The 24695-nt window shown below is 29.8% G+C and overlaps 3 protein-coding genes across 3 annotated transcripts; all 3 read right to left on the bottom strand.

The window, feature by feature from the left end:
* Nucleotides 1-223: 223 nt before the first annotated feature.
* Nucleotides 224-3505, bottom strand: LOC124934811 (GBF-interacting protein 1-like). Its single transcript, XM_047475313.1, has 9 exons — nt 3346-3505; nt 2823-2866; nt 2411-2492; nt 1996-2164; nt 1794-1899; nt 1435-1748; nt 969-1170; nt 359-620; nt 224-264 (listed from the first exon to the last, which is right to left on the bottom strand). Exons 1-9 carry the CDS (start codon nt 3503-3505, stop codon nt 224-226), a joined length of 1380 nt encoding a protein of 459 aa, XP_047331269.1.
* Nucleotides 3506-7240: 3735 nt separating this feature from the next.
* On the bottom strand, nt 7241-7979 carry LOC124934810 (secreted RxLR effector protein 161-like). Its single transcript, XM_047475312.1, has 2 exons — nt 7917-7979; nt 7241-7687 (listed from the first exon to the last, which is right to left on the bottom strand). Exons 1-2 carry the CDS (start codon nt 7977-7979, stop codon nt 7241-7243), a joined length of 510 nt encoding a protein of 169 aa, XP_047331268.1.
* Nucleotides 7980-13599: 5620 nt separating this feature from the next.
* LOC124936258 (protein NOI4-like) lies at nt 13600-14720 on the bottom strand. The gene is made up of 2 exons (XM_047476742.1): nt 14509-14720; nt 13600-14178 (listed from the first exon to the last, which is right to left on the bottom strand). The coding sequence occupies exons 1-2, from the start codon at nt 14512-14514 to the stop codon at nt 13939-13941; spliced, it is 246 nt and encodes an 81-aa protein (XP_047332698.1). The 5' UTR covers nt 14515-14720; the 3' UTR covers nt 13600-13938.
* Nucleotides 14721-24695: the final 9975 nt, after the last annotated feature.

Below are 24695 nucleotides of genomic sequence, written 5' to 3'. Positions count from 1 at the left end.
GAACCATGGTGGCCGGCCTGAGTTGCCTGCATTGCAGGATAGGCATATGAACCATGGTGGCCAGCCTGAGTTGCCGGCACAGGATAGCTATATGAACCATAGCCAGGTTGAGAAGGATAATTTTCGTGAAAACCCTGCATAAGAATAATTTTAAAATTTATAATAGTAGACAAATGAGACATACTAGAGCTTGTTTCATGAAAAAAAAAAATTATTATTTGGGTTAATTCCTCTGTATTTTGTTGTTTCCAAGAGTTTTTGTATCTGAAAACGTTTCCAGATAGAAGAAAAAACAAAAGTTTTTCCAAATGGGCACTGTTTCTTGAGTTTAAGAAAATAACAAAAATCTGTGGCACACCTGAGTATGCCTCTATTGACTCCTGAGTACACTCATAAGTTATAACGTCACCTCTAAAAGTCACCTGTGTATTGGCGGCGCTGTAGCCATAACCAAATGGCGGTGGATACATATTGGAAGTTGAAGGCTGCTGTTGAGGGTAGTAAGTTGTTGGCCCAGTATATTGATACGTGTTTGAAGCCGGATGATACATGTAATAGGGACTTGACTGTGGTTCATCTGCATCAGTTTGGTGATTAGGCGTATATGAAGCCTGAGAACTCTGCAACAGAAGGTCAAGAAAGAAATGACAAACTATAATACTCCGAAGCAAACTTAGATCATGAAATTTCAACTAAAAATTTACAAATACAAGTGTCATAAAGATACTTGTCTTTACTCCTTATCCTCCAACTCAATAATTAATATATATAGTAGAGGTAAAATGGTAAAAATCCAAATATAAAAAGTGGATAAAAAGTAGCAAAAAGAAATTATAACAAATGAAGTTTCATTTAATACAATTACACTTTTTTTTAAATCACTCACATTTTACTTTGGCGATTTTAGACTCATTATTTGTGGAAACACATGATATAATAAGAAGTAAAAAAATGGACTACTAACATACCTGAGTTCCATGACCTTCAGATTGAAGCTCTCCATCTAATATGGGTTGAATAGGAAGACTAAAATGTGGATCAGGTATTTGCTGATCATATTCTACTGTCTCATCAACTTCTTGCAAGGATGAGATCTCATGTACATGTCTTGGAGATTCAGGATGAACAAGATCTTCACCTTCTTGAGGAATTAAATACGACCCTTGATAGCTGCATCATCGTGTAATAATGTCAATAACAACTGCATCTACAACCAGATTCAACAGTAACCCAATGGAAACTTCAAAAGAAGATGACAAGACTAATTGTTTATGTTTTCTACTACAAAAACAATAAGTGTTTAGAAACAAAATGAGGAGAAAACACAAATAACTTATTGCTCCAACTATAAAATATTATGGAAATAAGAGCAGAAAATAGTTAATCAAATAGAAAGGACTAACCAAGAACAATAGGTCCACATTCAAATCTCACCTCACATATTCAGTCTGTGGAATAGTCGCAGGCACAACTTGTGTGTTTGGGTTACTAGCAAAGCTCTTCTCATAGTCAATATCCATACATCCAAAAGTCAACCCGCCCTTGAAAGGATCAATGCTTTGGATATACTTGGGGAAAGTAACAGAATGAAGTAGATTAACATTTATTTCTGCCAGCTTCAAATCAGGTGTAGACACTGTTTGTTCCATAACATACTCAGGAGTTCCTTCTACTATCATCACTGTGGAATTCTTTGATGCAACTTCTTCTGTCCACGAGTAAGATAATGGGAATAAATTAATAGGATGCTGCATATAATACATGAAAGTCAAAATAAACTTAATAATATTTACAAGGTAGCTGAGACAAATACAACCTGCAGACTTTTGGGGGCCGCCTTCATGAACATCTTGCCCAATAGATTCATTTCCAGACCCACCAAACAATTCCTTTTTGTGTCTGCAACATTTAGTTCATTTAAACCAAGCGTTTTTAAAAAACAAACTTTATTAACATAAAATTTATGATGAAATGGCTGTCTTCGCCCTCACATACTTATTTGAGCTATTCGAGGATGAAGTTTTTTTCGGGGATGGAGGTATTTTTGGGGATGGAGGTTTTTTCGGGGATGGAGAATTTTTCGGGGATGAAGTTTGTAGTATCTTTACAGGTACAGTAGGAGATGTCTCCCTTTGAATTATCGTAACCCTTCCACTAGTAGCACCTATCATTGGAATAAAAGATTGTGTTGCTCATATGTTGAAGATTAGACAAACAAAGTTACGTGTGTCTATTTATCATGAGTTAAATATATACCAAGAGATATAGGCTTAAGCAGTATAGGCTATCAGTATTGTAGTATTTCTTTCTAACTGTTTTGATTCCCTAAACACCAGTTGCCATAGCACATTGTTATTAACAGAAATTAAGACCAAATTCTGATCATGACAAAAAGATATACTATGCATACCACGATATCTATTAGAGTAGTTTCCTCGCACTCCCGTAGCCATTTGACCTGAAGATCTAGAATCTTCACCTCTACCACTGATCTGCACCAAATAAAGTAATGAGGTCCTAGAAAACAAATCCAAATGTGCGAGAAAGAGAAGCGATGAATCATGTACTCGCAACATGAGAAATGAAGGTTGGTAGGTGTATGTAAAGTCACAATCTATCGACAAAAAGGTCATCCATTTGGACGGAAATTGGATGTGTGTAAAATCTGACCAAGATCCCAAACCACATCTTAAATAATCCACCAATTTATATCACATCCACCATCTCCTCTTGAAAAATCATCATTTTATTTGGAGATTAAAATCCTACATGGCCGGACACAACATGTCTCCAATTCAATAGGACAATGACATAGAACTCACCGCCTTTTTTCGGTCACGCCTATTTCTTACTTCTTGGAAACTATCTGCATAAGGAAATGAGATTCTTTTAACTCCAAAATCTTTGTATAGATAATATAAGTCAATTGGGCACCTAGTAGGCTTGAACTATGCATTATCAACGAAGTTACGACGAATAGTGACCATTTCATGCAGATTGTTTAATAATCATAAAAAATTGTTGACATTTTCTCTTTTAAAACGAGCTCCAGATTCGTACAGTGTTTTCAAATGAGTTCAACAGAAGAAGAACTTCTAATTATTAGATGCAAATTACCAACGTGATTAGAGATAATTTCATAATAATTCCTATGTTTTAGCAATTGTTCTTTCATAATAACAGAAAGGGCAGGATTGATGTCTTCTTGTTCTTTCAAATGATACAAAAACAGAGCAATTGTTCTTGGCAGTTTTCTTAACTCGTGATTTGGATCAAGAAATGGAAAGACGAAAAAATGAAATATATGCATTAACTGGTGATTTGGTAATAAAATAAAAAGAGTACCGATGTAGAGTAGCCGCTGCGTAGCTTCATTGCTATCCATATTACACTCCTGAAGCATTGCGTAAACATCTTCTTCGCTATGCCTCTCCGTGATATTCTTGATCTCTCGGACCATTTCCCGAACATTGTCGGGAATCGGAACCCTAGAACTGTCGGCCATGGTTTGAGGCGAAGAAAAGGAAAATGTGATTCTGGAAGAGCGCGCAGAGTAATATAGGAGAGCGGATTGAGAAACGCTATTTGAATATGGAGAGTAAGAAACGTAGAAAGTAGTAATGGAGCTTCATCGGGAAAATGGAGCTTCAACTGGTAATGGCAGAGAAGGAGGGTTTTCTTCTTCTTCTTCTTCAAACTTATACAAAACTAACTGATGAAGAAGATTCTACTTGTTCATACTTATTTAGTTCAAAACATTTCATTCTTCTTTTCATATAATATTTTTCTAACTTATACAAAATAAAATATTAATTTTAAAAAAAATAAAATTATATCCTAACATTTTGAGGGTGGAATCAAAATTATAACATTTATTATTTTAAATAAAATTTTATACTTTTCAATAATTATATTTTTCATTTATCAATTAAAATATTATTTATTTAATTTTTTTATTAAATTAATATTTTTAAAGTTATTTGATTAAAACTATCGAGGTAGCTCAAATAGGATATGACAACGAGTAAATTATTCGCGCCTAATAGAGTATTGGGCTTGGTCTTATCCCATAGGTACTCATATTAATTTACATCCTAATAACTAGGATATTTGATATTATGATATTTTTTTCATCAAGCTCATAGTTTTAAAATACGTGGTCCGATCGGGAGTCCAATCGCGAAACGGTTGGATGAGTGATCTAGTTGTTTTTTTACTTTAATACGGTTATCTTTTGAACCGGTTAAAATCCGGTTCGACCGAAAATTTAATTTCAGTTATTTTTTCTCCTTGTTCAGGTCAATAATTTATATCTTCTTTACTCGTTAGTTCTTTTCCTTATTTATTTAGTGACCTCGACTCATTTACTTTTGGGTTTAGTTCTTTTCCAAATAATATGTTAGTTCTTCTATTTACCGTTCTCTCCCAATCTCTTCTTTGAGTGTATAGCAGAATATGTATTTGTTGTATATATCTTCACACATGACTTTATCTTTAAAAAAACTAGTCTATTAATTTTTGTTATTTTGTAACGGTCTTACTTTTATGAAATTACTTTTATGGAAGTTAGAGATGGAGTGACATACCAAGATTTGGTTGTTAATCAGTTGGAGGTGTTTTGGTCGTTTCTTGCAACCTATTATAAAACTCATTTGAAAACACTTATTATTTTTGTTATTCATAATATATATAAAAACATTTTTTTAAATCTCTTTGAAATAAAGTTTTCAGAACTGACTCTCTATTTGGATCTCCAAATACAAGAACAAATACTGTAGGTGTTTCCAATAGGGTTTTGCTACAATATACTCCTTTTTAATCATTAATTCAGTGCAATATTTCGGTCAAACTAGTGGTTCAACCGGTTGAAACAAAGTTCGCCCAAAAAACTGAGTTGATGATCAGAATGATTTTCAAAAAATTATTAATCTTGTTGACTTTAAGCAAATTGTTATAAGCTCAATTTCAGCTCCTTTTATCCTTTTCAGGTCTTTATAATTAATAGAGTAAGTCATTTTAAAAAAAAAATTAAAATAAAAACAAAAAATAAGACAAAAAAATGTCTAAACTTAATATTATATATATATATAAGAGTAAAAAAAATCTGAATATTGGACTTAATAAGTTGAAAATAGGCTAAATCATAATAATGTGAATAATTATTAAGACTTATATAGTTAATGAGTTATTTGTTAGCATAACATGAGATGAAATACTCATTATAAAAACAATAACAAAATCGAACAATTGCGGAAACGAAAAAAACAACTAAAAACGCAAACACAAGAATTATATTGGTTCGACTAAAATAGGCCTACATCCACTTTCGAAACACAAGAGACTCTCAAATTTATTATAAAGAATGTTATAAGAGTATTACAATTAGGGACGAATTTATGTAGGGGCACCCAAATTTTTTTTTAAGGTAAAAATGTGACATTACCCTTATTTTTTTTTAAATTCAATATAAATCACTATTTTGATTATCTAATTATTAAAAAGAATTAAAACTTACCTTTATTCACTAGTTTTTTTCCAATATTTTATCGTTATTTATTTAAGCTCATCATATTTTTTTAAACTCACCCCACATCTAAATCTTTGGTTCGTCCATGATTACAATGATTCTCTCGTAATTAAAACTCACACATAACTCACAAGGAAGCGATACTCAAGACAAGGACTTGACTTTATAAAGTGTTCAGCTTCACTTTTAAATAAGCCTCACCTAAGTCAATATTAATATCTTGTCCAAAACTTTTCAAGAATCTCCAAAATATTACAATATTTTTTAATTGTAATTTCATAACAAAATATTTAATTCTTTTTATACTAATCTTATTTTCTAATATCAAGATTATACACCAGAATGTTAGATTTTATAAACCAAATCTTATAATACTTTATATAAACTTTAAATAGCCATCAAATGATAAACAAGTGATTTGAGATGATGTATCAATTCAATTACTAGAAGCGGAACATACATTTAGCTTCCATTATTTTTTTATTGTCTTTAGGATGAATTTCGGTTGATTGATCTTCCAATCTAGCATAGCCCTTAACTTCACTTTGGGATTTCTCACTCTATGTCCATGGGAGATAAGAGAGAAAATTTTTCTACTGAATGTCGTATCCCTACTAATATCAATCGACAAGTATTAAGTGCAATGGGTTTGATTCAGTGTAGTGCTTTATAGATTGGGGACCATAACCATCTTTTTTATATTTTGGTTATTTATATATCAGCCCCTTATAGATATTTAAATAACCTTTTGATCTCTAAGCATTTATTTAATAACCTACGTACCCCATAAACCTCCTCAATACCACATTTGATCACTTTAGTTTATGTTTATTACATAATAGCCCAACACTATAAATATTGCATTAAAAACCCAATAATTATTGAATTAATTATAAATGAATCCAACAATCTCTCACTGGGTCGAATATGCAAATTCATAATGATGTAACTTTATTGCTAGCTTGAATGGTTATTATAAACTTTAGGGTATTCCTTACAATTCGGTCCATTAACTATATTAATAAAGGATCATAGCGGTTATCGTTAGCATCATCGTAACTAAACCTTCCATGGTCACATTACCAACATAACTAAATGACATAGATCAATATGAATGCATTGCATGAAAATACATGAATGTGATCACCACAATGTCTATTTTCAACTGGTCTTCTTTAAGAGATTAAAAAAAACTTTAAAATTCAATTGAGAGAATAAAATGAATAAATCTGATTAATAAAGTATCAAAAACTTTATTGACTAAAATCCGTAAAACCATACGTCTAAAACAAACAATAGAGCATAAAAATAAAATAAATACAAACTCTCAATAAACTGATATATCATTGAATAACTTAACACCCATGTGAGAAGTGTGCTCATGAAACGCTTTAGGTGTTAATGTCTTAGTTAGTGGGTCTGCTAACATGAAGTTTGTACATATGTGCTCTATTGAAAGTTGATCATATATTCTTCACAACTAGAAAACTAAATGTCAATATGTTTTGACTTATACGACCTTTTGTTGTTATTGGAATACATAACAGTTGATCTATTGTCACAATATAACTTTAGTGGTTGTTCAATACCCTTTATAACGCGCAGATCAGTGACAAAATTTCACAACCATACTTCGTGATTTGATGTATCGTAACATGCAATGAACTCTATCGCCATAGTGGATGACGCGACAAGTGTATGTTTGACATTTTTTCATGAAATCAATCCACCGGCCAACAAATATACATATCCAGATGTAGATTTTCTACTATTTGCGCATCCCGCAAAATCAGAGTTGGAATACCCGATAATCTCCAAATCATTTGATCTCCTATAAGTGAGCATGTAATCCTTTGTTCTATTTAGATATCTTATAACCCTTTTGGTTGTGCGCCAATGGTCCATCATAGGGCTACTTAAATATCTACCAAATACTCCGACTAGGAACGTAATATCTAGACCCGTACATACTTGAGCATACATTAAACTCTCTATAGCCGAAGAGTAGGGAATTAACTTCATTTCCTTAATTTTCGAATTGTTCTTAGGGAATTGACTAAGACTGAATTTATCACCTTTAGCGACAGGGGTGTCGATCAACTTACTTTTAATCATGTCAAATCTTTCAAGTACTTTATCGATGTAGTTCTTTGCGATAATCTAAGAACACCACGAGAACAATCTCAGTGGATTTAGATCCCTAATACAAAAGAAGCTTCACTTAGATTTGTCATTTGGAAATTCCTAGATAGGAATTTCTTAGTGTCATGCAAAAAGTCATTATCATTTGTGGCTAGCAAAATGTCATCGATATAAAGTACCAAAAAGATGAATTTACTCCCACTGAACTTATGATACACACAATCCTCGACAATGTTCACCTCAAAACCGAGCGAGCTAACCACTTAATGGAATTTATGGCACCATTGACGAGAAGCCTACTTAAGCCCATAAATGGATTTTGTCAATTTGCAAATAATTTCTTTAGAGAAATCTGACATGAAATTTTGTGGTTGCGTCATATAAATCATTTCATCAATGTTGTCATTAAGAAACGTTGTTTTGACATCCATTTGATGTAACTCAAGATTAAAATGTGCTACAAGTACCATTATTTTTCTAAAAGAGTCTTTCGATGAAACTAGAGAGAAAGTCTTTTTAAAATCAATATCTCCTTTTGAGTAAAGTCCTTTACCACAAGACGTGCTTTAAACCTCTCCACATTACCCTTCGAATTTCTTTTGGTTTTAAAAATCCATTTACAACCAAAGGGTTTCTTACCTTGAAATAATGGGACAAGTTCTCATACTTTATTGTCTTGAATGAATTTATGCTCCTCATTCATTGTTTCGATCCACTTTTGAGAATTGGAACAATTTATAGCTTTAGTGAAGGTGAATAATATAGGAGAGCGAATTAAAAACGTTATTTGAATATGGAGAGGAAGAAATGTAGAAAATAGTAATAAGTAGAAAGAGAGAATTCATTGGGAAAATGGAGCTTTAGACTCGTAATGGCAGAGAAATAGGTTTTCTTCTTCAAACTTATACAAAACTAATGAAGAAGATTCTCTTGTTCATAGTTATTTAGTTCAAAACATTTCATTCTTTCTTTTCATATAATCTTTTTCTAACTTATACAAAACAAAATATCAATTTAAAAAAAAATTATATACTAACATTTTGAAGGTATTTTAAGGGTGGAATCAAAATTATAACATTTATTATCTTAAATAAGATTTTACACTTTTTAATAATTATATTTTTATTTATCAATTAAAATATTTTATTTTATTTTTTTTATTAAATTAATATTTTTAAGTTATTTTATTGAAACTATCGAGGTAGCTCAAATAGGGATACGACAATGAGTAAATTATTCACGCCTAGTACAATATTGCACTTAATCCTATCCCATAGGTACTCATATTAATTTGCATCCCAATAACTACGGTATTCGATATTATGATATTTTTTTCATCAATCTCATAATTTTAAAATATGTGGTCCGGCCGGGAGTTTGATCACGAAACGGTTGGATGAGTGGTCTAGTTTTTTTTATTTTAATATGGTTATCTTTCGAACTGGTCAAAATTCGTTTCGACAGAAAATTCAAACTGGAAATTTCCGATTATTCTTTCTCCCCGTTCGGATTTATAATTTCTATCTTCTTCACTCTTTAGTTCTTTTCCTCATCTATTCAATGACCTCGACTCATTTACTTTGGATTTAGTTCTTTTCCAAATCAATAAGGGTAGTTCTTCTATTTATCGTTCTCTCTCAATGTCTTCTTTGAGTTTATAGTAGAATATGTATTTATATCTTCACTTAGACTTTATTTTTCAATAACTAGTCTATTAATTTTTGTTATTTTGCAGTGGTCTTACTTATATGAAACTACTTATATGGAAGTTACAAATGGAGTGACATACCAAGATTTGGTTGTTAATCAGTTAGAGGTGTGCTTTGGTCATTTTTTGCAACCTATTATAAACCCCATTTGAAAATACAGTGTTTGGTAACCCTGTAATTGACATTGGAATTGAAATTGGAGGGTTTAATTCCAATTCTTATGTTTGTTAGACACTTTAATATTAAGAATTGGAATTGGAGTTAGAATTCCAATGGAATTCAATATAGTGTAATTTGATAGTCTCAGTTCCAATCTTTGTAGGTCAGAATTGTAATTCCAAATTAACATGATTTTTACATTTTTAACATGTTTTTTACATTTTTCACACATTAAACACGTTTATCAAGTTTATGTCACGTTTAACACATTTTTAACACGTTTTTTTACCTGTTTAACATATTTACATGTTTTTGGCACGTTTAACACATTTTGGCACGTTTAACATGTTTTTGACACGTTTAACACATTTTTCATGTCCTTGACACGTTTAACATGATTTTCACGTTTTTGACATGTTTAACTCGTTTTTCATATTTTGGCACATTTTGCATGTTTGGCACGTTTAATAAGTTTTTCACATATTTGGCACGTTTAACACGTTTTGACACATTGACACATTTGACACGTTTTTGGCACGTTTAACACGTTTTTAATACATTAAACATGTTTATCATGTTTTTTAGCACGTTTTTGACACGTTAACACGTTTTTTTACGTTTTTCACACATCAGAACACGTTTTTTACACGTTTTAACGTGTTAAAAATGTTTTAAACGTGTTAAAAACATGAAAACGTGTCAAAAACGTGTTAAACGTTCCAAACATGTGAAAAACTTGTTAAACATGCCAAAACATGAAAAACGTGTCAAAAATGTAAAAAAAAGTGTTAAATGTGTTAAAAATGTGAAACATGTTAAACGTGTCAAAAACGTAAAAAAATGTGTTAAATGTGTCAAAAATGTGAAAACGTGTTAAACGTGTCAAAAACGTGTTAAGTATGTGAAAAACTTGTTAAACGTGCCAAAACGTGTTAAACGTGTAAAAAATGTGATAAACGTGTCAAAAACGTAAAAAAAATGTGTCAAAACGTGTTAAACGTGACAAAAACATGTTAAACGTGCCAAAAACGTGTTAAAAACGTGAAAATCATGTTAAATGTGTCAAAAACGTGAAAATCATGTTAAACGTGTTAAACGTGTTAAAAACGTGAAAATCATGTTAAACGTGTCAAAAACGTATTAAACGTGTCAAAGACGTGAAAAATGTGTTAAATGTGTCAAAAACGTGTTAAACATGTCAAGGACGTGAAAAACGTGTTAAATGTGTCAAAACGTGTTAAACGTGACAAAAACGTGTTAAACGTGCCAAAAACGTGTTAAACGTGTTAAAAACATGAAAATCATGTTAAACGTGTCAAAAACGTATTAGACGTGTCAAGGACGTGAAAAACGTGTTAAATGTGTCAAAAACGTGTTAAACGTGCCAAAACGTGTTAAACGTGCCAAAACATGTTAAACGTGCCAAAAACGTGTTAAACGTGCCAAAATATGAAAATATGTTAAACGTGTAAAAAACGTGTGAAAAACGTGTAAAATTTGTTTGATGTGTGAAAAACGTGTTAAAATGTCAAAAACATGAAAAACATGTTAATTTGGAATTACAATTCCGACCTAAAAAGATAGGAATTGAGAACTATCAAATTACACTATATTGAATTCCATTAGAATTCTAATTCCAATTCCAATTCTTAATATTAAAGTGTCAAACAAACATAAGAATTGGAATTGGACCCTCCAATTCCAATTCCAATGCCAATTCCAGGGTTATCAAACACACCCTTATTGTTTTTGTTGTTTAAATAACCATCAAATTATAAATAAGTGATTTGAGATGATAGATCAATTCAATTACTAGAAAAGGAACATACATTTAGTTTTCATTATTCTTGATTGTCCTTGGGATGAATTTTAGTTGATGGATCTTCCAATCTAGCACAGCCTTTAACTTTACTTTGTGATTTCTCACTTTGTGAATCCTCTCTGTCGATGGGGAGACAAGATAGATGTTTTTTTTCTACTAAATGTCATAACCCTACTAATACCAATCGACATGTATTAAGTCAATGAGTCAGATTCAGTGTAGCGCTTTGTAGATTGGGGACCATAACCATCTTTTTTAGATTTCGATTATTTATAAATCAGCCCCTTATATATATTTAAATAACTCTTTGGTCTCTACGAATTTATTACGTAACCAACGTACCTCATAAACCTCTTTAATACCGTATTTGATCACTTTAATTTAAATTTATTACATAATAGTCTACTATAAATAATTCATTAAAGACTAAATAATTATTGAATTAATTATAAATTAATCCAACACAAAATATATAAAAAAAATTAATATATATTACCTTGTATCATAAATATACTATATTCGTAATATTGTAAATTCATTATAGTAAGAAAAAAAAAAATCTATAACTTAATATTAAAGAGAATATATATAAAAAAAAGAGTAAAAAGGTTCTAAATATTGAACCTAATAAGTTGAAAAGAGGCTAAATCACCCCAATATTGTGAATCATATTAAGACTTATATAGTACATTAGCTATTTTCATATATATCTATGTGTTTTGGGACGGTTATCATGACTACCATATCTGAACTTAAAGAATATTTTGTTTTTACTTTCTATTCGACTTTGAACCTCATTTATAAAAATTTAAGAAATTTAGTTAAAATTTATTATATTTTTAAACTTAAAATGTTATAACATAATAGTTTAAAAAAAATTATTTAGATATAAATTCAAATTTCATTATTAAAAAGAAAAATTATTTCTAAATGAACTAGTCAGTCTAATACTCAAGGTTGACTCTCTACGCCTTTATTTATTTATTTTTGGGTATTCATGGTTACCTATAAACTCAAATTATAAAAATCAAGCTTAAAAGAATAACGTTCACATTTTCGGGTTTTTTTTCAAAATTTTTAAAGTTGAAATAGGTTTGTGTTAATTTTTTAAACAAAAATAAAATTATTCTATTACATAATTTTTAATAAAATTTGCACATAATTTCTCTATAAAATATCAACTTTTCAATCATTAAGTAATGCTAGCTATTTTTTAATAAAAAAGGTAAAAAAAATAACCTAGGTAGTAATTTCAAATTTTATGTTATTTATTTTATATTTTATGAGTAAATAAATGTAATTAATTAAATTATATAAAAGTAAATTAAAATATTTAACATTTTAATTGATAAATTAAATAAATAATTTTTTAAAAAAAATATCACAAAATATTTATAAAAAAACTAAAAGAAACCAAACATTTAGTGACTTAATCATTGGTCCATAAAAGTCCAAACTCAAATCCATAACACTCAATATTATACTCCAAAATTATAGCCCCAAATTAGATAAGATAAAAGAGTTAACAATATTCCACCCTAACTAACATTTATTGATAATGACTACAAAATAAAACCCTAAATTGGATTATCAAAAAGAGTAATGTTGTAAGATTCAACTCTAACCAACATTTAACTTTCAAACAAGAAAATTATCTTTTAATCATTTTGAAGGTAAATTGTTTTCCCTGTTAAATGATACATTTCCTTAAAGTATCATTTGATCATTTTGAATGTAAAACTAGTTGCATGAAAAAGTAAAAAAGAAAAAAACTCACCATTATCTTCATAGTGAGCAATCTCATCTATAAGCTATAATTTTTGGAAAAAAAAAATACATTTTCTATCTCAATTATTTTTTATTTTTAGAATTGATTGCTCTGTTAATATGTTAAAGTTTAAATGTTAACATATAACAGATCAAAATTCAAATGTTAAAGTTTAAATGTTAACATATAACAAATCAAAATTCAAACATTATAACAATTCAAAAGGGAATGGAATCCAACTAATCTATCAAAACGCAATTCCTATTTAAAGAGTTTTCGACCTTTAAACTAATCCTCAAGAACCTATAATGAATTTTTTTTAAATGGTCCATGCAATGATATTATGAAATGAATAATCGTCTAAGCACAAAAATACCTATAAAGATTGTAATCCTATTGAAAGAGTTTTCGACCTTTGTTACCACAAATCAAAGCTGAAAATCTTTTAGCGCAATCCAAATGGGCATACATGTGAGTATTCCAAACAATCAGTGGAAAAATATATAGTATTACACTTCAGAATAAAGACTAGGAAGAACAAGTAGTTCTAAACACAAAAAACAAAAAGCACCACAAATAAGAACAACCAATAAGTACAAATAAAAACTTGTCTTTCTTGTTTTAACATAATTGTTTTACCCCCAAGGGAAGTAGCTTTAAAACACAATGATTTCTATCAAATCAGAGTATACATATCATTACTCAAGACACCATATGCTTCTACTATGAACAAATAAGCAGGGAAGAAGAAATCACCCAACATTCTCTTCCAATTTGATTCATTCATTCATTCAGCCTTGTAAACAAATCATCAAGATTCTGCTTGAGGATTGTGCATACAGCAGAACCATTTTTTATTTTTACCTGTAGGTTTCACAGATTGAGATCCATTCTTGCCATGATTATGATCCTTAGCTGGTGATTCATCTTTACCACCACCAGTCTTCTTCTCATCTCTAGCCTTATTAAAGATCACTGTAAACCCTTCAGCTGATGTTGGGTCATTCACATCCCATTCTCCAAACTTTGGCAATGGCCTTCCCCCTTTCTCCTGTTAAATCATGATGATACAAAAACAAAAAGTAAAAACACCCTTTATGTCAGATCCCTATATTTCATCAGGATTGTAGATCCAGAATCTAACAAACAAAAAGCTCAACCTTTTTCTATCAAACAAATACTTTTCTAGCAGACAGAATTGATGACTAAATACCCAACCAACAAAGCTATAATATGAATCGGATCTCATATGGGTAATAAATAATAATGAAGAAGAAGAAAGACCCACATGTAAAAGTATGATCTAAATGAAAAAGGATGAAATCATGAAATGTAAAATTAGGGTTATTGAGATTTCTTGAGAAATAAGAGGGGTACATACCGACATGAATCTTTTAAAACTGAAATCCTTGTTTGATGAAACGGAAAAAGGGTAATATATCTATGTGATCGGAGATGGGTTCTTGAAGAATGAAAGGAAAAGGGATGAATTTGAAGGAAGGGTTAGAGATAGATGATGAAGATGAAGATGAAGATGATGAGAATGGCGCCTCTCCTGTCTGAAGGAGAAAGAATGTAAAATGATAAATGAAGGGGGAGAGACGTCCGTCCCCACAGGGAGAGCAACCGGGCACCTCATGTGAATTCAATGTGAACGCTCAAAACTGTCAACGTTGAGTGGCTAAAGCCCTCCAATTTCTTTTTTTCTTAAATTAAATAGGACTTTTATTATTTTTTTTTATTTTTTTAAGTATAATTATTAAATAAAAATGGTTTTTTCTTTTAAAAAATAATTATTAGGTACTTCAAATAAGAAATGTCAAAGTTTGAATATGTTTTTTAATTAAATATCTCCTCCAAATTGGACATAAATTAATAAATTTAATTGTATGTTATAATTTAAATTAAGACCCAACAAATATTTTCAAATAACCCCTTATCCTAATATTATACATAGAGCAATTTGGACATAAACTATTAAATTTAATATATATTTTTTATTTAAATTAAGACCCAAAAATTATTTTGAAATAACCCTTCTTCCAATATTATATTTAGCTTGTTTGATCTTGGATTTTGTTGGGTTTTTATCTAAGTTTTTTATAAAATCTTTGTATTTTTAGTTAGGTTTTGTTAAATTTAATAATTATTTTATCTTTTAAATAAATGAGAGAAAATATATTAAATAAAATGAGTGATTTGATAGATAAAATAAAAATTATAAATTTTTAGTAAAATACAAACGAAACAAAAGAAAAAAAACAAAACTATTAAACAAGCTCATGACCAATTAGTGGTGGTGCTCAATCCAAATCATTAGTTAAATCAATCACCTATTCTAATCTAAACAATATTGTAATTTTAAACTAGGATAATGTTGTTTTAAAACATATCTAATTTAATTAAATATTTTTTTAATATTTCTTTCATTAATTAAATCACTTAATTTATTAATTAAAATATTAAATATTTATATTTAAAATAAATAAATTATTCTAGTATTATATATTAATATCTTTTAAATTTAAAAAAAATACAATACAATACCTAGAGGGATCAAACGGGCTAACCCACGGCGGAACGGGTCTACTTACCAAAACCCATCGTTTGACGAGTCGACGACGGGCCGACCTTCCATCCTGGCGGGCTGAAAATCCCCAACCCAACGTGGGTCCGGATTAGGCGGGCTTGTAATACTCTGTTTTTAATTGTAGCAAAAACATGCTTAAGTTTCTCTTTCTCCCTCATGTAGAATCAGTCATTATCAAAAACAACAATATTTCTAAAAATAGAAGCACCATCATGATTTACATGCTTCAACTAGGCTCTAATACCAGAATACTCAACAAATACAAATGGTAAATCATGTTTAATGATTGCACAAAGCTCACGTAAAATATTTTGGTCTACTTTCTTAGATTTAATGTTTCCATCTTGATCAAGAATCATTTGTCCTACGTCGTGAAACTTCAATTTGTTGCAAGTTTTAATATGACGCCACAATGTAGAAGTTCCATAATATTTACCCCACATTTCTACTATTTTTTCATCCATTACATTCAGTTTTTTTCTATATTATCAATACCCTTCATTTTCTTAAAATATATCTAAATATTAGAATATTCTCTAGACTTTTTAGATGACTCTTTATCATTCTTAGCACTTTTAAATTTATCAACATCCAAATTAATACCTTGATTTTGAGAGGAGACCATTTCAAAAATGAATCTGTTATTTAACAGAATATTAAGTTTTAGACTTTTAGTGTAAAGCTTCTAGAACTGAAACCAAGTTTGAATTCACGAACCCTTAAAGGCAAGAACGAAGAGAAGAAATGCGAAACAAATAAGTAGCCGACGACCAATGGGCGAAGTATTGAGTATTGACTACTGTAGTCTGGAACCAAGTTTGAATTCATGAACCCTTGAAGGCGAGAACAAAGAGAAGAAAGACGGAACTAATAAGTAGCCGCCGGCCGATGAGCGAAGTATTGAGTATTGACTGTTGCAGTGCTGCCTAGGAGAGAAAAAAAACTAGGGCGACATATGCCTATAATGAGCGAAGTATTGAATATTGACTGTTGTAGTGTTGCCTAGGAGAGAAAAATAACTAGGGCGGCATATGCCTATAAGGCTATAAATCAGATTAGATTTATTTTATGTCAACCCGTAGGCCAACCTAAGCCTGACCCGCCTAGGCCCGCGATCCGAACGGGTTGGCCCGTGTAAGCCCACTTCCAAATGAGTTGCTAATATTTCAACCCAACCCATCTAAATTGTTTGACGGGACAAACCAACCCAACGAGCCTAACCCAAATTGACGGCTCTAACAATACCTATAATATTTTTGAATTATTAGAATAAATTTAGATTATTAAAAAAAGTGATTAGTATTGATTTTGAGAGAATGTATTTTTTTAATTAAAAAAATTAAATTTATTAATATATAATGTTAAAGAAAAAAATTATTTTAAAATAAAATATATTTTTTAATTAATAAATTAATCACAATAGAGTAAATAAATAAATTTTTATAAATTATCGAAACAAATTAATAATAAAGAGGTCTTACATTATAATAATAATAATAATATACTATTATAAATATTTAAAATTTAAATTAATTTTAAAAAGTTAATATTTTTTTATAAATATTAAATTTAGATTTGTATTAAGTATACACCTTTTAACACTTATTTTGTCAATTTGATCGCAGAACACTTTAGCATTTACAAAATTTTAATAGATTTAAGAGCCTTTTATCTAAATAGTTTTATGATCATATTTTTATGAATGGTTGTTTGGCATCTCAATCAAAACTGGTTTTAAATGGTAAGCAATTTGATAATTTATCAACCTTTTTATTTTTCAATATATATACCTATTGACCTATTGTTGGGGTCATCGAACCTTTTTTTTTCAATATACCTATTGACCTATGGTTTGGGTCATCGAAGGCTTGTTCTATAATTTGATGGTTTTATTAAAAAAATATTTTTTTATAATAAAAAAAAAAAATAGGTTATTTTGATTTTTAATTTGTTAAATATTATAATATTTTTCTTAATTTAAATTTTATAAAGATAAATAAAATTATTTTTGTATTTTAATTGATAAAATAAATAATTTAATATTGATGATTAATTTGTTTTTTTTAAATATGATAAAATCTCAATAAAAAAAATCCAAAAAAAATCTAAAGAAACCATGTCAAAACAATTCAAGGATTTTGTTAGATTGAATAACTCAAATTCAAAAAATATTTTTTTAAAATATTAAAATGCACTTTATTTTAAATTATTAATTTTTATTTTATCTTTATATATTAATATTCTCTGAGTCTTTTTACATAAAATTATGTTCCTTCTTTAATATCATCTGGCATCATTATTTTTTAAATAACTAAATATTTTTTTTTTAAAAACTATTAAATCAGACAGAAAACAATGATGGTGATAATTTTAAGAAGGTAATAATTTTTTTGATAAAAAAATTTAAAAGGTATTGATCATATATATATAAAATAAATAATAATAAATTTAAAAGGTATTGATCATATATATAAAATAAATAATAATAATTTTAAATAAAATGTATTTTAGTATTTTGATTAATAAATTGATGACATTAGAAAAAAGAAATAATGTTTGATTTAAGTTCAGTTATTTGAAAAAACCATTTCGAACCAAACCTTTTTGTGGTAGGGTCTTTGCTACATATTTTGAATTATTTAAAAACTTGTTTGTTTTTGGATTTTTGGATTTCTTATGATTTAAGAAAACAATTGTTTAACAAAAAAAAAAAACTATTTTATAAATTTGAAGATAATTTATTAAAATAAAAATAAATATATTTAATATTTCAGTTGATCATCAATTATTTAATGAATAGAAGTTGATAATGATATAATAATTTTTTTTATATAAAAACCAATTTTATATTAAAAAAAACACTAATTGTCAAACTAGCTGAAACGGCTTCATAATTGACCCTGCGTGGCTCACTGACTGTGTAGGTCCAAATATTCGGATATTAACAAGTATCACTTTGACATAGGAATAAGTTATAATTCTGTAATAAATTTAAATAATTTTAACAAATAAATTAGTACATATAAATAAAATTCAATATATTTAAGTATTTAATGAAAAAATTAAAATAACTAAGTATATTAGTCACCTAGGGACGAATCTATATAGGGGCTCGGGTGGGCTGAAGCCCACCCCGAAAAAAAAAATATATATATATATATTTATTTATTTTTAGGTAAAAATATGACATTACCCTTAATTTCTTAAAATTTTTTTAATATAATCCATGGTTTTTTTATTTAATTATTAAAAAAATGGTAAAACTTTACTTTTATATATTTGTTTTTTTAAAACAACTTCGTTATTATTTTAAGTCTAACCAAAAATTTTTTCAAGCCTACCCCAGTTCGAAATCCTGAATCCGTCCCTATAGTCATCCTATTATTAAATATGGACTGAATTATCAAATTGGTTTAAATTATATTTGACTTATTAGGATTTCAATTTTTTTAATTTATTATGGTTACTTATATAAAATAAAGTTCTACTTTAATGATTTCAAAATTTATTAACTTATTGTAGTTATAAATAAATAAATAAATAATAGATCTATGAGTTTGGGTATCTTTTTATTTAATTACTTTAAAAATATTTTTTTAATATCTTATTGAGATATTGATCTAAATAAATTATGTTGTGATATATTTTTTTTATAATTATCTATATATTAACAAATTTAATAATATTTTTTCAAACATTAATAAGTCAACCACGGTTTAACTTCAGCTTCATCCCGCTCTTCTAGTTATTTTCAAACATGTTCAATAAGTCAACCACATTTAAAATTGTCTTTAACAATTAGCCCAAATTGCGAGGTTAAAAAAAGAAATCTGAAATCTTAACAGACTCTTAATAAAAGACCTCAATTTAATATTTTTATTTTTATTATTTATAAATAACATATACATAATAAGTTAACGACGTTTAAAATCATTAAGACAAAATTTCGTTTTGTATAACTTTAAGAATAATAATCCAAATTTTAAGGTTTAAAAAAGTTGTTCCAAAATTTAAATTCATTAATTTTTTTATTCTAGTTAGTAGGAGAGATCCTGAACGAGGAATTTGATGAAATGGCCCTAAATAATGGTCTAATTCCAAAAAAGGTCTACGCCTGATAAACCATGCAAAAAGGGCATTTTCGTCCAGCGAAATGTCTGTCTGACCCCCGAAACGCCCACTTTACCGCTCAAAGACGAGAAATATCACTCTCGTGTTTCATCTAAAACGCGTTTATTAACTCAAGCATTTTAGATGAAACACGAGAGTGATATTTTGCGTAAATTCATTATACGAGAAATACCACTATCTCGATTCACCTAAAACGCGTTTATGAACTTACGCGTTTTAGGTGAATCGAGATAGTGGTACTTCACGTCTTTCATCGTATATATACTTAATTTATCATAATTAAAAAAAACCCATTCACGACTTCCCCCCCTCTCTCTCTCTCCCCGACTCTACTCTCAAATCCAAGAAACCCTATCCATCCCGCTCCCTTTGTCACGACGCTCCACGACGACGACGCTCCGTTCGTTCAAGATCAGCCGATGTCACGATCGCGACCACAACCGTTCCGTTCGTTCAATATCAACAAAATGGTATGTACCACAAAATCGTTAACTTTTGTTTATATTTAGGAAACCACAACCCTAAACCCTGCGTACATACAATGTCTTTAAACCAAACCCGAAATGTTCATATTTATGTTTTTTCACAAACCCTAGTCATCGTCTCTTTGAGTCAGGACAGGAAGGACAGTGTAACCATCTCTCGTTAAGATAATGTGATGAAATCGTTCGTATTTAATAACAAAACACATTTTTTTTGTTAATATGCAGGCAATAAACACTGTGATGACCTTCTGTCTCAATCAATTATCTAGTGAAAATAATGTACTATTCTCTCTACTCTACTGACCATTTCCATATTATCTAAGTTTTAAATGTAATGACCATGATATTATTGTTTGACATAGTTGTTGATGATGCAATTTGCTCGCACTTGTGGTGCAAGGGTGTCTATGAGGTGGAGAGATGATGTTACTCATGTCATAGCTTACAATAATGCTAATGGTGCATGCGACCGGACTCTAAAAGTATTGAATGCAATATTTAGCGGGAGATGAGTCCTTACAATTGATTGTGAGTTTCTCTTAATACGATTTGTTTCATACATATGTTTTGTTAAATTAAAATTAAAATTATTTTTGTGTAGGGATAAAATCATCAATGAAAACCAAAAGTTATGTTGATGAGGAACCGTATGAGGTTAAGCAAGATAATCATGAGACATGAACATATACATGAAATGGTCGTGCTCATCCGTCTGGATGTCTGTTATGGTACCCAGATTATTCATCTCCAACATGTAGAGATATGATGACAATTTACCATAAGAGTCCTCTATAGTTCCTCGCACCGCCATTAGGGTCTTTTCCCTTGATCTCCAAGTCTTATTATAAATCATCTTTATTCCACAACTTATATGCATGTCTTCCATTATTTTCTTAGGCATGTGGTCATGGTGATGGTCCATGTACTTGCTCTTCATGCATTCTCAATAACCCATGATGGTGTTTGCCTTTCATTCTCTCGCCTCGTCACAATTGAACATGTATGATCTTTTACAAATTTTTGAATCTCAAACATTTCCGAGGATTTTCATTTCACAGCACGCAATCTCCATTTACAATTCTAATCCAAACATTTCACTGCCCAAATATCTTTTTTTGACTTCTCCACTTTGAATTTAAAATGATTAACCATTGCATATTTATATAACCTTGGTTGAAGTTCTTTTTTATTCTCAAACAACGAACTAGCAACCCAATCACTACAACTTGGTTGAAGCCCAATACTAGGAACCCAAACATTGCTTGGATTGCTACTAGCAACCCAAGCACTGCTTGGTTGGGTAATAGAAACCTAAGAAACACTACTTATTGGGTAATAGGAAATCAATCATCATCCCCTCATTCAGACACAAACATGGTTCATCTTCAATGTTATTTTAAGTTTCAAAGATAACCTCCCGCTGCTGAAACTTCAAAAATACGTTAGGATCATCAATTTCTGGAACCACTACACTTTCTTGAGTTGGGTTTGTTGGATTTCTAGGTAGTGAATTCTCTACTAAAGATACACACAATGGAGTACGGTTGTAGACTGACACTACTTCATGTAAAAAGAAGTCCACATCAAAATATTGTTTGATATAAGTTATATAAGAAAATTTGACATTCATGCCCTGAGTATTATACTTGGCTTGAAGTAATAAATTATATTTAGATTTGTCAACATTAATAGCAGAATATATTAGATCAACTAATTGGACATATGTAGAATTTCGGGGAACATTTAAACCTCTGTTTGACTTTGGAGCAAAATGAGTAACACCATCCATAGTTTTTCACTCTCCATCAAAGTAAAGAATTTATTGAACTGCAATTGAAAATAGTTCAACAATAAATAAATATACGCGCATTATAATGTTCTGTTGTTGCTTCACTCACGATTTTTACTTACTTCGGTTGTTACTTTTTGAAGATGGCGTGAACCATAACCGAGGAGGAGTTTGCGGGTAAATTTTCATAGAAATCCAATGCAGTAACTTTCCCAGAAGTTTGCTGCAATGGATCTAATGGGATAGGAGCCCCCTATCCAATAAGTCCATTGAAGCAAACTTGTGGACAATTCTTGGCACATTGTATTTCCATTAAACATATCAACAAACTCCTCATCAGTGAGTATTTCGCATGAGTGAGAAACAATACTCGTGAGGGAGTAAAATACACGTGAGTCACATTTGTCTTTGTTCATATAACATAATATTCATTCAAATTCAGGAGTAGTGGGTATACTATACTATAACCAACATAGTGTTACCAACCTAGTGTTCATAATCACTAAATAACATAAAATAAACATACCCATTTTGAGAACAAAGAGTAGTCGTAGTCGTGGTCTTCAGCTGCTGGTCGTGGTCTTCAGCTGCTGCTGCTTATCGAATCACTAACTAAGGGATAGGGTTTCTTGGATTTGAGAGTAGAGTCGGGGAGAGAGAGGGGAAGTCGTGAATGATTTTTTTAAATTAGGGAAAATTAAGTATATATACGATGAAAGACGCGAAATACCACTATCTCGATTCACCTAAAATGCGTGAGTTCATAAACGCGTTTTAGGTGAATCGAGATAGTGGTATTTCTTGTATAATGAATTTACGCAAAATACCACTCTCGCATTTCATCTAAAATGCGTAAGTTAATAAACGTGTTTTAGATGAAACGCGAGAGTGATATTTCCCGTCTTTGAGCGATAAAGTGGATGTTTCGGGGGTAAGACGGACATTTCGCAGGGCGAAAAGGCTCTTTTTGCAAGGTTTATCAAGCGTGAGCCTTTTTTGGAATAAGACCATTTATTAGGGCCATTTTATCAAATTTCCCTCTTGAACTAAGAAATAAACCATAAAAGCTAAACTAAAAAAAGGTATCCTGAATAAGGACGACAATTTAAAATCGCCCCGCGATAACCAATTCGAACTGATTGGTACGATTTTTCCCCACTTTGACTAGTGATCGGGACTGATCAGAAAAAACCCAAAATATATTGACCGGGATTCGGAGCGGGAATGATATTTACATGCCCGCACTGATCTCGAACTGAACCGAAAACATGCAATTATTTTTTTAATAATAATTATTTAAAACATTTAATATATATACTTATTTAATGATCATTACTTATTTTTCATTAAAAAAATATATTTATCTTCACTTATTTAATTATTGCAATCAATAGAATTATAAAAATTAATTTTTTTATAATTTATAATTATATAAATTATTTTATTATATATATTTTAAATTTAAACTATTTTTCGATTTCGGTGCATCACGTGGAAAACTCGTCCCTAGTCGAGACAGGGATGATTTATATTTAAAATCTCCATCAGAATCGGGGCGGGGATCAGAACTGGGCTGGTAGATTTAGGGCGGGGATGATAATGCGATTCTCCGAACCAAACCACCCCATTATCTATATATATATAATGATGCTTAATTTTTAAAGTGTCCGGATTGTCGGTTCGAGAGCTGTGGTTAATTTGGATACTTGGGTCGGATTGTGGGTTGACCCGTTTTTAAATTTAAAACGGTTAAAATTAAAATAAAAAATGCTAGAGGTATGTTTCGAAATTGCAACCTAACAAAACAAGTACAACTTTTTAACCAACTAGACTAGAAAGGCTTTATATTTTAAATTCAACACCAAATTTGATAAAGGCGGAACGTTTTAATATTAATATCAGTTCAACTTTTTAACTAACTAATCTATATATATATAATGATGCTTAATTTTTAAAGTGTCCGGATTGTCGGGTCGAGAGCTGTGATTAATTTGGATATTTGGGTCGGATTGTGGGTTGACCCGTTTTTAAATTTAAAACGGTTAAAAATAAAATTAAAAATGCTAGAAGTAGTATGTTTCGAACTTGCAACCTAACAAAACAAGTACAACTCTCTAACCAACTAGACTACAAATGCTTTATATTTTAAATTGAACACCAAATTTGATAAACGCGGGACGTTTTAATATTAATATAAGTTCAACTTTTTAACTAATTAATGTATAATGATGTAATTAAAATAAAATTAAAAATATTATCCGTAATTTTTTTCACGATTTTTTATATTATTACTTGTGCAAATGCACGGGCTAAATGCTAGTTATATCTAATTACAATAATCGACTTCATGATATTCATAGTATAGTACATGCTATCACATATACAATTATACTCAATTCAAATTATTTGATCTTAAATGTTATTTCTTGGTTTTTTATTCATTAATAACTTAATTTTTTTTAGGAAACCCTAATTTGAGAATTTAATACATATCATAGCCAAAGTTCACATTTCATACTAATATTAAAAATGTTCTCTCAAGGAAAAATGTTATTTCTATTTAAGATTTGGCT

Source organism: Impatiens glandulifera, chromosome 4 (genome assembly GCF_907164915.1).
Source record: "Impatiens glandulifera chromosome 4, dImpGla2.1, whole genome shotgun sequence".
NCBI classification, from domain to species: Eukaryota; Viridiplantae; Streptophyta; class Magnoliopsida; order Ericales; family Balsaminaceae; genus Impatiens; species Impatiens glandulifera.
This window is presented reverse-complemented; position numbering and strand designations above follow the sequence as displayed.

Coding starts and splice junctions, on each gene's coding strand:
- LOC124934811 (XM_047475313.1), bottom strand. CDS start 3,505: ATGGCCGACAGTTCTAGGGTTCCGATTCCCGACAATGTTCGGGAAATG. Junction 2,165..2,410: donor CTACTCTAATAGATATCGTG/GTATGCATAGTA, acceptor TTCCAATGATAG/GTGCTACTAGTGGAAGGGTT. Junction 1,900..1,995: donor TCCTCGAATAGCTCAAATAA/GTATGTGAGGGC, acceptor TAAATGTTGCAG/ACACAAAAAGGAATTGTTTG.
- LOC124934810 (XM_047475312.1), bottom strand. CDS start 7,979: ATGGGCTTAAGTAGGCTTCTCGTCAATGGTGCCATAAATTCCATTAAG. Junction 7,688..7,916: donor TTAAGTGGTTAGCTCGCTCG/GTTTTGAGGTGA, acceptor TGGTGTTCTTAG/ATTATCGCAAAGAACTACAT.